The sequence below is a fragment of the Tubulanus polymorphus genome, chromosome 1, assembly GCF_964204645.1.
Source record: "Tubulanus polymorphus chromosome 1, tnTubPoly1.2, whole genome shotgun sequence".
Lineage (NCBI taxonomy): Eukaryota > Metazoa > Nemertea > Palaeonemertea > Tubulaniformes > Tubulanidae > Tubulanus > Tubulanus polymorphus.
This window is the reverse complement of record NC_134025.1, coordinates 21,662,244-21,679,062: the sequence shown is the minus strand read 5'-3', so window position 1 is coordinate 21,679,062 and position 16,819 is coordinate 21,662,244. Positions and strand designations below refer to the sequence as shown.

Sequence of the window (16,819 nt, the reverse complement as noted above, 5' to 3'; positions counted from 1 at the left end):
TAGGGTACAACCGCCAAATACATTAGACTAAAGGTCAGATGGTATGTGTAATACGTTTTTAGCAGCATCCCCCCAGCATGATGATTATATCGTCATTTTCATTGCTATCAAGCCAGTGTCTCTATATTAGTACAGTACATCAATGGTAATACTGCATTATTTGATGATAATAGTTCAGCGAATCGGCTTTTGTTCGGAGAAGACTTAATATAATAAAAGTTCATGAAAATCAGTCATGAATTCAAGATAAATTTTACAGAATAGAACCGGAACTTTATTTTCATCCGAAAGTAACGAAAAAGAACATTTTCAGTTGAGCAATTTCTTCCACTCGATATATTCATTACCCGTGGCCTTGGTATCGGTTTCTGCGGTGCCTTGGATCCTAATTTCTTCATAGCGTTGTAATATTTCTTCTGGTCGTCGGTCATAAACATTTCCAGAGACCCGCCAGCCTGTAAACAAGATCAGAAAATAATGCCTGAAAACATCAACTCTTTATGACCTCGAACGGATATGTGCTTAATTCAACTTATTGTCAAAGTTCATTTCGATGCTGAGTGCAGTAATCATGAATAATTGGTGTTTTGACAAATCATGGATTAGTTGATTTCCATTGACAAGTGACTGCCTAAAATTCAACTAAAGGATAAACCCACGATTTATGAAGCTGAGCGAGCTTTCACAGCTGAAGAAGTTTTGAAAATAGCACATAGAATTTATTCATACAGTCAAAACGTCAAGATTCTCTTCATTTTTTTCATAATTGTGGGTTTTCTCTTCAATATAATCACGAATCTTTTCTGTGAATTTCTAGGCATTGTGCGCGAAGACAAGACGTAATCCCATATCTCTGTAGTGCACTCTTAAGAATTAATTATGGTTATATACGAATGAACTACTTCGAACAAGTGATTTTATACGTAAATGATCTGATCGGCTGTGAACTGAAAATCGTTGAATGTATAAAATGTATATATGCATCCGCCCACGGCACTGATTCGAAACTGATGGCATCGCTAGATTTGCCACAACACAAAACCCTGCCACTTAAAACCGGGTGTGCAGGTACATGCGCTAGAAAACCTGCGGCACCAATTAGATTGCTCGTTGTATAATGGCTAAGGAAAATTTCACAGATAAATTATGACTGGAAAACCCAGGCTAAGATAAAACAGGATTTCTGATTGGCTACTGAATGATGGCATCATCTAAGCGGCACATAAAGCTGCGAACTCGAGCCATCAGGTTCGAATCCCTACACGTGGAGGATATGTGACGTAATCTACTTGTCACACGTGTGGTATCATATTCAGCAGTGCTCAGGTTCGGTGACTGGCTACTTCTTACAGAAAAACTTTTTTCAGACCCCGAGTGCGGTAGAAGCTATTCCAATCACCTAACCGATTGTTCAATCACACACATGATAAAATGTACAATCACACAGCAAACCCTGTACAACTATTGATTGAAAATCACCTTCTGCCAATGGTAAATAGTTAGAAATAAGATATCAGAAAAATTTGATGAAACCACAGGTACGTATTTTGTCTACGCTTCGCACCGAAGGAAACTATTTCGAAAACGTTATTGGAATTTCGAAAAGGGAAAGATATTAATTACGGGAAATTTACCTTCTTCTTTTGTACGTTGAAATTATCGATGATCACACCAATGAACAGATTGAGAGTGAAAAAAGACCCGAATATAATGAATAGGACAAAGTACACGTAGAAGTATACGTTATATTCCCGCTCTGGTTGTTTCTCTTTCTGTAAGAGAAAAACAAAAACTGATTTTGGTATGTTTGTTATGTTGTCAATTTCAGAATGATGGAAAATCCCTATTATGTTTCTCTGTCGCAATTTGTCACTTTTTTCAAATAGTCTGAACCCGCTGACAGCGAGTTAAGCCAAATGCCGGCGTAGATGGCAGTACATGTATATCAATTTGAAGACAAAACTTCATACCCCTCTAAAATCGGTCGCATCTTGCATGATGACCATCCAACCTTTGAACGTTGCCTAAAAGCGAGAGGAAATCATTTTATCGCATTAAATGTTCGACTATTTTTGCTAGTTTTAACGCTAGTCGAATACGAAATTTACATACCACTTGGAATAAGGCGAGGTACGCATTCATAACATTGTCAAAATTCACTCGAGCATTGTCCCATGTGACGTTATAACCCTCGGATTGCAAACCTTCGCATTCAGTCTTGTTATCGACCATGGATACCGGAAGAAGTGTATCGTTGTGCTTCCACTTGCATTTCCAGAATCCACCGGCAAATAGTTGGACACCCATGATACTGAATATTAGCCAGAAGACTAGACACACCAACAATACGTTACAGATTGATGGGATAGCCTGTATGAGTGCGTTTACAACAACCTACGAAATAATCAACAACTCAATCAGATCACACAATTTGCCCAAGGGATAATCGGAGCGTGTTTTTTGAATGGTCCGTATTACAACTCCATTGAGGAAAGATGCAGCTCAGCTTTAAGTCTTGATATGTATTACGTATGCCGTGACATACAATAGGCACGTATTCAATCGTAGCTGAGCGTTGAATGTCGTTGAAAAATTAGATATTCGATAGGACCTAGCGCCTCAGTTGTGAGTTAAGATTTAACTCTTTGATGAGTTAACTTTTTGAAAATGAGCTCAACTCTGACTCACAACAGTGGAACTGAATCCTGATAGGCTCATCGTGTCATTGAAAGTTAAAACAGAATTACCCTCATGCCATCCATTCTGGAAACTGTTCTGAGAGGTCGTAAGGCACGTAGCGTCCTCATGGCCTTAAACGGTCCGATATTTCCCAATCCGACAACCTTAGCAACAATGCTTATGATAGATATCTACAAAATATTTGAATCGTTGTTAGTGCGAATTAAATCACTGGAGCACAGTTAGGATTATTGTCCGAAAATGGTCCGAGATCATCTCCGATACCCCTCCCCAGCTCGTGAAAGCCTCCTGCAATGCTTTAATTCCCTGTGCACAGAATGCAGTTTAGGGCGTGTTTCCAGGGGAAAGGCCTTCAGCAGGAAACTCAGCTTTTAGAGGATTCGAACCCATGTACACTGAATTGACAAGTTGACAACTAATCTTGTCTCGTGTGGAGGAACAGTAAATGCGACGAAAATTATTACATTGATAGTTAACTAGATTTTCTTTCGAAGTACGAGCTTTCATTACTGGCGCATATAATAGCTTTATCGGGTAATGATGAGCCCTTTTACCTGATGAAGCGACTATGCGCTAGTAACGAAAGCTCGTAGTTCGAATAAAATCTCGTTAACAGTCAAAGTAATATTGTTCTTACTTTTACTTTTAAATAAAATCGAATTAACCTTAGATATCATTTGTCTACACGTTTTCTGCTTTGAGATTAGTAGATTATGCTAATGCACTGTTAAGAGAGAATAGAGCTTTCCAGAACTACTGTTCCCGACACATGTTCCATAGAACCCACACCCAGCCCCAGGCCTAGATATATACTTTTACTCCAACGTAAAACGTGAAAACACGTATCAAGTGCTAGTACAACACTTACAGCGACAATGATGAAGTCTAACCAACACCAGGCGTCAGTGAAATATTTCTTGAAACCAAACGCCAACCACTTGATCACCATCTCCATAACAAATATAACCGTGTAGCATTTATCAGCATACTCTAAGATTTCCTTCAATGTTTTTCTTTCAGGAAGGTTAACGTCTTCTAAGGCCTGTACATATACAGATGAAATAACACAGTGAAGTTATTAATGAATCTTATATCTCGACAATAAGTATAAACTGAACATAGTTGGTATATTTTATGGTGGCTGATTCGGGACAAAAATGATGATGCAACTGACTTTAATGTTAGGTAAAAAGTTGCGCAGATTGCACAGTCTTTATTTTGAACCATATCAGTATTAAGTAATGGGTGATGCTTTCCTTCTATGTTGGTAACGATTAGCGCATACTTACTAAAGATACACTACTGAGAAGAATCATGGTGATAATGAACATCTCGAAGTACTTGTGTTCGACTAATTTGAACATATAACAGCGGACTTTCCACCATGCTTTGCCCGGTTTTGTTTGCAGGAAAGTCGTACAAATCGGAATTTTTCGTACGCATATATTTGGACAGCAGTCATCGGGGTACGCAACATAGACAACCTCGACTTCTCTTGGTTCTCCGTCGTTATTCTCTTCAGATTTACCATCAATGCTGCCCTCAATATCTGAATCCACATCGTCTCGGCCTTTGCCCGTTGACTTGCTATCCTTTCCTTCGCTATTTCCATTTTTACCATTACTTGACTGCCCGCTATCCCTTGAGGTGGATTTCTTCAACTTGCATAGTGAATCCACACTCGCTGGTCTAGTTGGAGGTTCCTCCTGAAATGGCAAAATGGCAAAGAGGATTCATGCAGTTATTGATAGACCTTTGCAGAATGAATACTGTCTACTTCCATGGCATCTATGATATCTAATACATTATAAATACTTTGTTCCCTTTGTTCTCAACCATAATAAAGGTGATGAATTGAATGATGCAATGTGATAACGATCTGATTCAAGGACCTTTTCGACTCCCGATACCAGGGCTTTTTTCATAAGATGTTCAAGATTTCCAACTTACATTGGGTTCATCCATCAGACTACTGTACTGGACCTAACAATACCAACAATGTACCCCACCTGATATAATGTGACCAAAAGTTTCAAATTGTAATCGTGTGGTGAGGCGATGCCATTCAAGGACTATGGCAATGATTTAAGGAGTTTAGAGACCATTCCATGTTATTCAATGCCTTGAATTTACCTTCAGTGCTTCAGTCTAAAATGCATCTTTTATATTCTTCATCGTGGCTACTTCAAGTTAACGACAGTAATTCCAACCCCAAATTAAGAACCTATAAACTTTTTAAAAAACGTTTTGAACTAAAAAAATATATAGTTTCGAACTCTTTCCTTAAAAGACGCGAATTCTCCAAACTGCGTCTCGGTTCCTACCGTCTTAGAATCGAGACGGGGCGTCACTGTCGTCCATTGTTACCAGCTAATGAAAGATTTTGCCTCAACTGTACTGCTAATAAAGTCGTTGAGGACGAATCCCACTTTTTACTCGTGTGTCCCTCGCTTCATCCTGCCAGGGTTTCTATTTTGTCCTCACTTGTATGTTTTACAGAGTTTGAGTCTTATTGTGTTTATGATAAATTCTTATTTTTGATGTCTTATATATAACAATGGAGACTATATGAAATTGCCAGCCTTGTGAGTAACCTAGTTAACTCTTTATTTGCCCTCCGTTCAACACTTTGATGCTTTTATGTTCTATTCACTTGATTGTATCGCCACTTAGTTTCCTTGCTGTATATGTATTATATTTTTTTCTACATTTCGCATATTTTATTTGCAAATGTTTTTCTATTCCTCCATTATGAATGTATGTCCACTTTTGTACTGTTTCTCCTGTGTTATGATGTTAATATTTTATTGCTTGTCATTTCCTATGTAACCTGTATATTATATGGAGCAATAAAATTAAAGTTTAAGTTCAAGTTCATTCCCATTTAAGTACTTTTTAGGACTTTTAAAGACCGATATGAACCCCGTAACGTTCTGCTGGACGTATCGGCCCCACTCCGCGCGGTTGCGCCACCGAGCGGGATTTACGCGAAGCAGCAAACACAAACATGGCCACTCTCTCAATTTTCAATGATAGAAATCGTGTGTGCATTTCAATTATTTCGGCTGTTAGGGTTTTAAGGCACAATATAAGTTGTATAGGGTTTTAAGGCACAATATAAGCCTTAACGGCCGTTTAAAAAAGATTATACCAATCGCAATTGTAAAATAAAAATGAGATAGAACCTAAGTTAAAATTCTGGCCATTTCTAAAATGTTATTACTAATTTTTAGTCAGTGCCGAACGTTTAGTTTTCCAACAATAATGAGGGGTGGTTAGGTAGTCATGCAATTCAAGTCATCATTTGATACACGTTATTTCCGTGTTGTTGAAAATCTCGCGAGTCCTGGACCAAACCCCAATGAACAATGTGATCTGTGTGCTGGCCACAAATGCACACAGATCACACTACACTACTCATTACACACTCCAGTACCCACAGCTTTCATATATCCATCCAAATATTTAGAGTGTCTTTATTCCTGGATATGGAAGTATGTACACATGCAATATAAATGAACAAACCTTTTCTTTGTTTGCTGAGCCACAGCTCTTTCTATCTTCATTTCCCGGCGAGTCTTGCGTATCGCATAATCTGCCATTTCTCATCGGGCCGTCTCCGTCCAACATCATATCGTTTTCAGTTTTAGTGACATGGTCCTCTTCGCACGGCGGAATCGCTCGTTTTTTCTTGATGACTCCTTTGAAACATTGGCTGAGCTTAACCTTGGCCCAGTTTAGGAACCGACTGACACGGTCGGCAGCCTCTTGCATTTTGTTCGGTTCATCAGCACTTTGAGATGCTTGAAGACTCTCTGCGCCGAACGAGCTCAACAGCAAAGCAAGAAACAAATTCAGCACCTGAAAATGATTCTTTCATATATACGGAGAAAATCTAATGAGTGTATAATACCTGAAAATGTTCGACAGGCTTTCGTTTATTTACTGCAATAGACTCCGCCCGAGTCGGATCCGATCAACTCGGATGTTATTGAAATATTTTTGTGACACTATACGAAATACATAACATCCAACTCGGATATCACTGAAGTCGGACTCATTTTTACGATCCCAAGAGATCCGACTTGAGCGGAGTCTACTGCAATAGGGTCAATAGCTTAATGACACGGGTTGCGTTATACGAAGCGCAGAAGATGCTCCCGGGAAATACGTCGATACGTACCACTAAATTTCCTATGACCATGGTTAACAAGAAAAATGGAACGCAAGGCCAACTAGGATCTACTACTCGCATACAGTTCCACATAGATTCGATCCACTCTCCACACAACACACGAAATACTATCATAAAAGAATGAAAGAAGTCGCAAAAGTTCCATCGCGGAATATCACCACCGGGCCAATTTTCCTCCTTATCGTAGAATTGTCCGAATAATTGCATACCGACCACAGCGAATATAAAAATAATAATCCCAAGCACAAAAGTAAGGTTTCCTAATGCACCAATAGTCCGTGCAATGATTCCCATGAGTAGATTTAATGTTTGCCAGGATTTCGCCAATTTGAAAACACGCAACTGAAATTACGAATGAAGAAGGAATAGGTGATTACGTAGTATAAATCAAGGTAAAAAACATCACCTTATACAATATTGCCAATTTCAAGACAATTAAGATTTGTAGAAAAGCCGTGTTAACCTAGTGTCGAATAGATATAACGAGATGAACACTTTAAAGGTTAACTAGTTTATTAGTCGCACGAGCTATCACTTTCGCATACATGTATATATGGTACTTCATCATTCACCTGACGAAGCTACTATACACTAGAAGCGAAAGCTCGTGCGTTTAATAAGCTAGTTAACCTATAAAGTACTATTCGTTTCAACTCAATAAAATAATATAAGGCGAGGGAAGGTTCCACCACTCACCAATCGAAAAGTACGAAGAACAGACAAGCCTTGTACACCTTCTAGCGTTAGTTCAAGGAAGCTGAGAAAGACGATTATACTATCGAAAATGTTCCATCCGTCCGTGAAATAGTTCTTCGGATTCAACGCTATGATTTTGAGAGTCGCTTCAGCGGCAAATATCCCGGTGAACACCTGCAAGTGAAACGCGAAAAACTTCACAGTTCATAGCGCTATCTAAGCAACGTAAAATATCGTGATCTACTGGTTAACGGGTCACGGATCATAATCATCATCATACCCGCTCTGAATGAAAGAGGGAATTACTTATTCACAGGGTGGTCACTTTCCGCTCATTTACAAATCTCCTGAGTTTTCCCTTATTTTTCCCCGAGTAAGTCCGATGAGTTTCTAGGTTTAAAATCTTACAATTCATTCACCTTTAATGAGTTACATATTCATAAGAAACGCATGGTCGATAACGATAAATTTGTCCAACTCCCTGAGTTTTCTCTGATTTCTTCTAGATGTTTCCGATACTCTGAGTTTTCCAGGTCAGTGGCCACCCTGATTAAATTCCGATCGCCGGATTGTTAGTACTTACGTAATTTCCTATTTGCAATGACCGTTCGAAGTCTTTGTCCATTGGATATTTATCCAAGGCCATAAAAAGAGTGTTAACTAAAATACACAGAATGATAAACACTTCAGCAAACGCATCCAGTATGATAAACTGGCATATTTTTTCCACCGTTTTAAACCAGTCTGGAACGTCCCAGGTACAAAACCAATGGATTGCTTTCGCTTTGTAATATGCTTTTCTATCCATTCCTTCTTCTTTCATAAAACCTAAGACATAAAAAGACATAAAAAAGCATTTACATATTATTCGGATAGAAATGCACACATTTCCGTATTTATCTTTACAATTCTGGACCCAGTTCCACAGTTGTAAGTTAAGATTTGACTCCTTTTAAGTTAAGTATCCGCGCAGCCAAAACAAGGGTCTGCAAAATTTCAAAATTTCAATGCATTTTCATACAATTTCTAGATAACATAAGCTAAGAATTGCGCTGCGGACCGCTGTTTTGTTAGTAGCAGGCAGAAAAATATTGCAATCGCAATTTCTAAAGGGCACGGTAAAACTGCGGGAGCACGTGCCACCTTGTGCTCCCGTCTGGATCTGCCCCTGGCATTCACAACTTGAAAACCGTGTCATCAATGGCTCGAGTTCTTTAGCTCGTTTTTAGTTCAAAAATGCTTCACGGAATGATAATGTTCGCAATAATTTCATCTCTGCGGCTAGAACGATGGCGAGTTCTAAGCGACGACAGGGCTTTGTTTCATACTCAATCTTGTATATATACGTACTCCTTCGTTTTCCTGCGTGATCAATAAGATCTTTGAGAACCATCACATCTGTAACATGAAAAGGAAAATTGTTTACATATGCAAAGCAAAACACATTAATTGAACGACATTTGAAAGCAATTTATGAGATTCCAGGCCACGATCGGAAAAAACATTGGTTATCGACCAACCACGCAAAGGACAAGTCACTTAGTTTATAGATCAGAAAACTACGGACTTAACAAATCAGACATATGGTTTATTGAATGTAAGAAACAGGCTATTTCGATGCATCGTACCAGAGATAATGAAATGTTACACCTCCAATTATACTGGAACTTGATAGACAGATTCTACGATTTAATTACATCTTTTCCTTCTTATTCACTTCTTTACGAACTTGTTCACAAGGACGTCACCAGGATTTTTATAAGGAGGGGTAAAATATTATTAGACGCAGAACTATATTCCATACATTGCACCGTATCCACCAAGCGCCGAAGACAAACCAGCATTTCTGAATGTTTCAATGTTCTTAGATAGTCTTAATTTTTGAAATTCGAAGCTTGAGAGAGACGATTTCCGGAACTTTTGAGATAAAATATTTATGAAATTTCCGGAAAGTGAAAAAACCAAAATCTTTTGATTTAAAAATGCGGAACTTTGGTTTAAAAAGGGGATCGTCTGGTGACGCCCATGTTGTTTCCTTTATTACGTTCGATTTTAAACGACTGAATTAGGACGGGGAGAAAACGGATGTCATAGTTTTTTGGTCAGTTGGTCAAATGATTGAAATCACACGAAACCAATCAATATAATTAAAACCGGTGGTCTCATATAGGATGCTCGCCGAAGTTCCTGGGTCAGGAAAAACTAACCTTTCATATCAACGACTGTTTGGCTAGGGGTTCGGCATATGAATGGGTTGTCCGCGAACAGTTTCTGCTTAACCGTATCACATTCAGACCCACTACTGGAAGACTCCTGAAACGTGCAAACGTGATATCATGCATACATCGGTCGATGGAAATGCGCTCACTAATTTACAGTGTGAACAAGTTATTTTTTCTCAATTACATAGTAAGATGGAAATACAACGAAATACTGGTACATAGATTCGTAGAGGAGCCGTGTTAAACCTATAATGAATACAATGAGGCGAGTAGTACAGGTTAGTAAAGGTTAACTATTTTATGTGACGCACGAGCTCGTGCGTCAAAATAGAATAGTCGACCTTGTCTCGTTGTATCTATGGTACATAGAATAATTCATTGACGTAAAAGGACAATGATAGTTCGATATGCTTCAGTCAAAGAATGTCACGAGTCCGGTTTTTCTCAAGAAAGCTCGATAAACCCCATTTACCCCTTTACTTTATCAGTTTCTACTTAACGTTATAAAACAGGTAAAATTTCATTTTTGATCATGAATACACTGAATGCATAGGCTATGACTACGAAGCGAGAAGTTAGCTCAAGTGACTGCTGTTAGCTCAAAAATATTATTGAAATACTTATATTTCGGGACTTCTTTAATCTATATGTCAACTGCGCATTCATTCAGTTAGCTCGTGGACTCTAAAATGTCCATGGCGAATCCATCGAGTTAAGATCATAGTTTGATAATGTCGAATATACGAACAAGAAGGTACCAGTATCGAAATATCTAAGTTAACAGCAATGACAAGCGGGAAAAGGAAATCGCGACTACTTTAGTAATGTTCGAGGACTCCTTGTACTCGAAAAGAAACACTGGGTACTCACAAAGTAGTCAATCGAGAAGAGAAGATATGATAGTTACCCTTAAACTTACATTATCGTCGGATTTCGGTTTATCTACGATTACTTCAGGTAAAAGTGGATGCGTTGCCCGATTTTCGCGGTTTTTATTGCTCCGAGCTGCTAGTTCTTTAGTTTTACTCGGGGCATCAGCAGGTGAACTATAAGAGTGTCGAGCAGATAGTTTGCTTCTTTGCGACGAGAAGCTACTCCTACGCGAACCTGGTGGTGCTCGACCGTTCGTTTCTAGGTGGGATACTCGGCTATGGTGGGATGAAAAGCTGGCACGTCGTGCCTGCAGAAAGTTGGGGTGAGAATGTTGTAATGTGCATAGTTCTTCTGACGAAGGCGTCACAGCATTTGAATCGTCAGCGTACGGTAAGTTTATGTTTTCTATATAAGGTAAAACAAGCGGCGTCCTATCCGTGGCGCCTCTGTGTAGGTGAGGATGGTGATGCTGTTTCGGTCTTTTCCAACTGAACTGACTGCCTCGACTGCCTCTTCTAGGCGCAAACGGCGATCCTGGAAGACTGAGGCTTGGCTGCAAAACCAGAATAGCAATAATTCACAGACAATAAAAGCCGATTCTGCGAGTAATCAAATACGAATGATAAGAAATATTAATACGGCCGTGAACGACTTACTTTTTTCACTTTGCCGTTTAGAACACTCAGCCGACGTCTGGTTTTATCCTGAGATCCGTAACAATCCGATTTAATACTAATCCGTTCTTTATCCTCTCGATCCGGCTTCTGCCGACTCAAGTACAGCTCTATGCTCGTACAGGAACCGACCGATGGACTCTTCTGATCATCCATTGCCTCTTCGCGTTCTCGACGATCTTCTTCCTCCTGTTAAGCGGAGAATCGGAATTATTACTTATTCGCCTGGGCGGGTTTCGGTCGTCTTTAATGACACTCGCACCAAAATATGATAGATAGATTTAATCTTATTCCACTTAGAAGTAGTCATTGTACCAAACACAGTGTTGGATCATTATATCAATATCATCAACTTAACCGTATAGACTTAGACTTAGAGACGTATATTAATGCGAATAATCTTTGAATGAATAAGAATTCTCATCATGCGTTATGCGTGATTAAGTGATGAGTATGCATCGTATAGTGATCCGTGAAAAAGGTGAGGATGTTCGACGTGCTATTTTGAGTGAAGTGAAAGTCTCGGTTCGGTTTCGTGTCTTCCCGTGTACGATTCAGCTATAAGTGGACGGTGATCAGGGGGGAAACGACATAAGAAATGCAACTTGGTCGATAAACGAAAATAAAAGTTGGGAAGTTGAAAACGTAACCGTTTTAAACAAGAGATTAAAACCAAAGCTAACTTAACGAGTACAAAATCAAAGTCAATCATGCTTTAATTTCTAACGAATGCTTTTCTTTTTATTACACGTACGTCGTATTATAACTGTTTCAAATTTTGGAACACTAATCAAAAGCAATAAATGAAATCGGTCAGAAACACAATCTCGCAACAACCATCAAAAAAATACAAATACCGCGTGTTCCAATCAAAAATTCATCACGAATTTTCGATCCGATTTATGCGTCCCCGATTGCCATATTTTGTGTTCGATTTCGTCGGAAAATGTTACTGGCATTCGAGGACGTCGGAAACATACGAAATATAAACATCGATCGATAAATGTTCGATATTTTGGTGACTATGTTCGTGGTGGCTACGTATATATATCAAACATGAACCAACATGGAGGACCTACATACATTCTCTGTACCACCGAATCCAGACTCCGCCAACGAATAGAAGGAATCCTAAGCGACGGGATCAAGGCACAAAAGCCAAATTTAATAGCAGAAAAATAATTCGAAATCATAAAAACCTAACAAACCGAGCGTTTGCTCGATTACCAGCCATCGTCTTGTATCACAAGTTCTAAATATGAATATCCGGCACGAAAACTATAGATAAAATAGTTATTAGATCCTTCCAGAAAGGATGGTCGTAAGTGAAGGACTGATATTGATCTCCGTATTTAGAGTAAACATGTAAAAACCCGCGAGTGATATTTAAGGCGATTATTGTCTGCCAGCTTGGAGTTTATCTGAACTCCATCATCAGAGAGAAACCAAAATGACGTAATGATTATATCATCATTATAACATTTTGGTTTCTCTGATGATGGATTTAGAATAAACTCAGAAACTGTCAGACAACAAACTTATGAAATATCAACTGTGGGTTTTTGCTTGTTAAGAGATGGTGGTCTTTGCGGCATCACTTAATATCAAATAATGCACGAACAAATTGCTCGATTAAAGCCCCACACAAAATAGTGCGAAACAGCGAAACACGAAGGAACAAACGGCATTTTACCCTATTGTCTTTACTAAGTGCCGAAGCGCGAAGCTTGTTTCGCTGTTTCGAAGAAGAAAAGTCTTCGTTTCGCGTTTCAGGGGTTTCGCAATGCCAAGCGCGTCGAGCGTTAGTGGAATTTGATAAACGTCGCCATTGTGATAAGAGATTTCATATAGGGCGCGGAATCGGCCGTCTTTGCTGGAAAGATCTAAAGGTGAGCATGCTAAAATCAGGTTCTCAATATTCTGAGAGATAATCAACGAAGCACAGCTGATAAATGAAGAAAATGGAAAAGCGATGCGGCCCTTAACACCGTCAAAGGCATGACCGTAAAATCTTTGGACAAAGTCTAATCAGTTCCTCGTCGAGAAAGCAATATATACAAGCTATATGAGAAGGATTTACGACAATTAAGGAAAGGATTTAAAGTCATCGCACAACATACTCTTCAAAATCAGGATAGATTGCATAAACAAATGTATACTGAAAGTATATTCGAGCATGCAAAAAGTAATGAAAGGTTCTTAGAGAGAATAAAACATACGTATATAGAAAAATATTAAAGTAAATATGGCCGACTATGATATCGAAATATTTCAGAATAGCAGATACTATTTATTTCTTAGCGATTAACAATATAACGATGATTGCGACGCGACTAGTCTAAGCATCGGGAATCAATCAATCCGGCCGTTCGCAAACCAGTTGCCTACACAGTTTTGCGCAGACTATGACTTTGTGTATCATACCTTTCGCAGCAACTCCTCCGCCTCTTCGTCCGCTTTGTCCTGCTTTTGTTGTTCGTCGTAGGACATGGCGACAATGGCCAAAATCAAATTGACGAGGTAGAACGATCCCAGGAATATAACAAGCATGAAGAACAACATATGCCACGGCCCATTCGCACGAATTATCTGTAAATTTCGATGAGGTTAGATACAGTTCAGAAACAACGCATGCATACATTGCCGAGATTTTTTGAGGGGCAGTTCCATTTCAAGAGATAGGGCATTTTTCAACGTAAAAATGGGCACTTTCCTATCGAAAAAGGAGAGATCTTATGATCTTATTCGATAACCTTCACTTTAACAACGTCTCATTAACAATTTTTATTGGGTTATAAGTTTATAATATATATCGCCAATATTAGAAAATAACATATTTACAAGTAAGTGAAAACTTTTATGGAATGCTTAAACAGTTTCACTCTTTACAGTTTACCTTTTCCCAAAACAAAGAAATTGTATCCAAATGTTGAAAAATCTTGGCCCGAATTTTTCCGACACTGACTTTTTGAAAGGCGCTTTGAAAATTTTATTCGATCACGGGCCTGGTATTTGTTACGCAATCGTAGTGTGCGTTAGCGTTTTAGTTTACAAAAGCTTACGGCCGGTTGACGAGGTCTCAATCCCCTTTTATAAATCAGTTAAAAAATAGTTATTCGAGGGGAACAGGAGTCGAGATGATTATCAGAAAACTGTTGCACATTCCATCTTTAATGGATGGAGTCTATCGACTAATAGAACAAGCGTGTGATGCTTTATTTTCTATTGAATATTTTTCTCCCCGCAATTAGAAAGAATTAAACGCCATACTCACTAATTGATAGAGGTTTTCCCAATAATCTTGCGTCATGAGTCTGAAGGAACTGAGCAGAGCCCAGCCAAAATTATCAAAATTTGTATATCCAAAATTTGGGTTCTCGCCGACGTTTCTAACGCACGTGTAGTCAGGTGGACACAATCTAAACGGAAAAAGAACGTATATCACCTTTGCTATCGTATTCAATATTTTCTATTTGATTAAGTATTTCATCTTAGATAGGATACACATATGTGAAACATAAAAGTTCGGGAATTTCACTTATATTACGTACAAGCAAAAACGCAAGTACACTATCATTGCCAAAAGGTCGCTATATTTGAAAAAGAATACATTTTATTTGATATCTCGACATGTATACTGGCATGAATTTCAGAAGTATGCAAAATACAGCCTTACACCTTACCCGCCATTTTTAGCATGATCACAGACCATGAATCCCGTATAGGCTCCATTGTATTCGTAATAGTTACCTAAAAACAAGGTAAATATATGGACAATTTCTATCACGGTTTTCATGTTTACTGGAATAGAACTATTTTGTGAGTAAGAAATAAAACATCATATTCGGGGGCGGATTCAGGGGGGGGGGGGTTACGAGGTCTCGACTCCCTTCTCTGTATTCCGATATTTTCTGATTGTGATATATCAATCAATATGAAACTAACCACAATTCAAATTTTTATCGACTGCTGTTTCTGCGTCTGCCAGAAATAACTGTAGGTGGATAATGCACACATTTTGTAAGTTTGATCGTCAAATTTCAGGAGAATACGTTTTTCATTGAATGGGAAGACACTACGCTTGACCCCCTCTGCTCAAATCGCTGGATCCACCCCTGATGTCCATGGTTGCAAGTTAAGGCGCAATATATCAAACATTTTGATGAGTTAAAAGAAAAAGGGTTTGATATGTAACTTACTTTCATCTTCGATCCAAGCTAGCCAGCCAGGATCGGTGTCGTTCTCCTTCGTTATGTTATATTCCTCCGGTGGATCTCTGACACACTTTTGTAATAAACTACCCGAATAAATTTGTAAGCCGATCAATGCAAATATAGACAAGACGAAACAAGTCAGGATCATCACATCGCGTAACCGGCGCACGGCTTCCATCAAGGCGCCAACGATAGTTTTCAATCCTGAATATTGTTTGAAATAAACGAGAATAAAGTCAACGATCGCCTTTGATTTTATTTTTAAGCGAATTCTTTTGTAATCTGAGTCATTATACATCACAGGAATCGATGCGTTTCGCCGACCCTCCACTGATCTAGATTTTGTTCAGGAGACAGATTATATATACGACGAAGTACGAAACTCCTGATTGAGAATAGTAATCGTATAAGGGGCTGTCCATAAAAGACGTCTAAGGTCGAGGGAGGGGATTGGGAACTTTGGAATTTTGTGGACAAAGGGGAGGGTGGTTGTTTGGATGTGTTCATTCGGGTTATTCAATTTCGAATAAGAAGAGAAATAGTTCAAATATGTTTTCAAGATGACGTCTGGAATAACAAACTGTAGTCCAGAGCGTATGATAGACGATTAAGTGAAATTAAAAAAAACATTACTTTGCATGAATGGATACCTGATGTCTTTAATTGCTTGTTTGTCCGATGGACAGGGGGAAGGGGGTAGGTACAACGTTGGCATTCAGTGGATATGGGGGAGGGGGTCAAAATTTTGCAATTTTGTGTGGCCATTTTTTATGGACAACCCCTAGAATACTTGTTTGATATTTTATTCTATGCAAGATTTCGCGAGTAAATAGGATTGTCTGCGTAATGACGACTTCTATAGAATGCGCCCGTCATTAAAAACAGATACCGGATAAGATCAACAAAAACACGAGGTTCAGTAAATTTGATATCATTCGTCAATCGAAACTATCGGATATGTTTTCTGAGCGTTATCGGCCCTAGAGTATAGACCGTATACATACCCGGTACTACAGCTACTGTCTTCAGTGCTCTAAGCACCCTAAATGTACGAAGTGCCGAAAGGTTGCCTAAGTTCTTAACAAGAAACATCAAATATCTGCAACAAAAGGCGAGAAGAAAATTCTCCGATATATTCATTGATAAAAGAAACATGTTATTTTTCGTTTGTCTTTCAACCAACGACCACTAAACAACCCTATCATGACCTTGAAGATTCGAACCCGTTAACCTTCGCCATGAGGT

At 38.8% G+C, this 16,819-nt stretch overlaps 2 protein-coding genes across 2 annotated transcripts in view; both read right to left on the bottom strand.

Annotated features, from left to right (window-relative positions):
* The window catches only part of LOC141898129 (ubiquitin-ribosomal protein eS31 fusion protein), a 147,561-nt gene extending 147,166 nt beyond the window's left edge, over positions 1-395 (bottom strand). The window contains exon 1 of the mRNA XM_074783960.1: positions 386-395. The gene's annotated coding sequence lies outside the window, so the exon portion shown is untranslated. The remainder of the gene's footprint in view (positions 1-385) is intronic.
* Positions 1-16,819, bottom strand: part of LOC141898130 (sodium channel protein para-like) — a 29,483-nt gene that overhangs the window by 2,528 nt on the left and 10,136 nt on the right. The window contains exons 6-25 of the mRNA XM_074783961.1: positions 16,579-16,673; positions 15,560-15,778; positions 15,044-15,110; positions 14,635-14,779; positions 13,785-13,949; positions 11,343-11,549; positions 10,733-11,239; positions 9,799-9,904; positions 8,897-8,989; positions 8,175-8,419; positions 7,592-7,765; positions 6,884-7,237; positions 6,226-6,561; positions 3,990-4,406; positions 3,569-3,742; positions 2,748-2,870; positions 2,113-2,394; positions 1,971-2,024; positions 1,635-1,772; positions 348-455 (exon numbers count right to left, since the gene is read on the bottom strand). Coding sequence (XP_074640062.1) covers positions 348-455; positions 1,635-1,772; positions 1,971-2,024; positions 2,113-2,394; positions 2,748-2,870; positions 3,569-3,742; positions 3,990-4,406; positions 6,226-6,561; positions 6,884-7,237; positions 7,592-7,765; positions 8,175-8,419; positions 8,897-8,989; positions 9,799-9,904; positions 10,733-11,239; positions 11,343-11,549; positions 13,785-13,949; positions 14,635-14,779; positions 15,044-15,110; positions 15,560-15,778; positions 16,579-16,673 — 4,009 coding nt within the window. The remainder of the gene's footprint in view (positions 1-347; positions 456-1,634; positions 1,773-1,970; positions 2,025-2,112; positions 2,395-2,747; positions 2,871-3,568; positions 3,743-3,989; positions 4,407-6,225; positions 6,562-6,883; positions 7,238-7,591; positions 7,766-8,174; positions 8,420-8,896; positions 8,990-9,798; positions 9,905-10,732; positions 11,240-11,342; positions 11,550-13,784; positions 13,950-14,634; positions 14,780-15,043; positions 15,111-15,559; positions 15,779-16,578; positions 16,674-16,819) is intronic.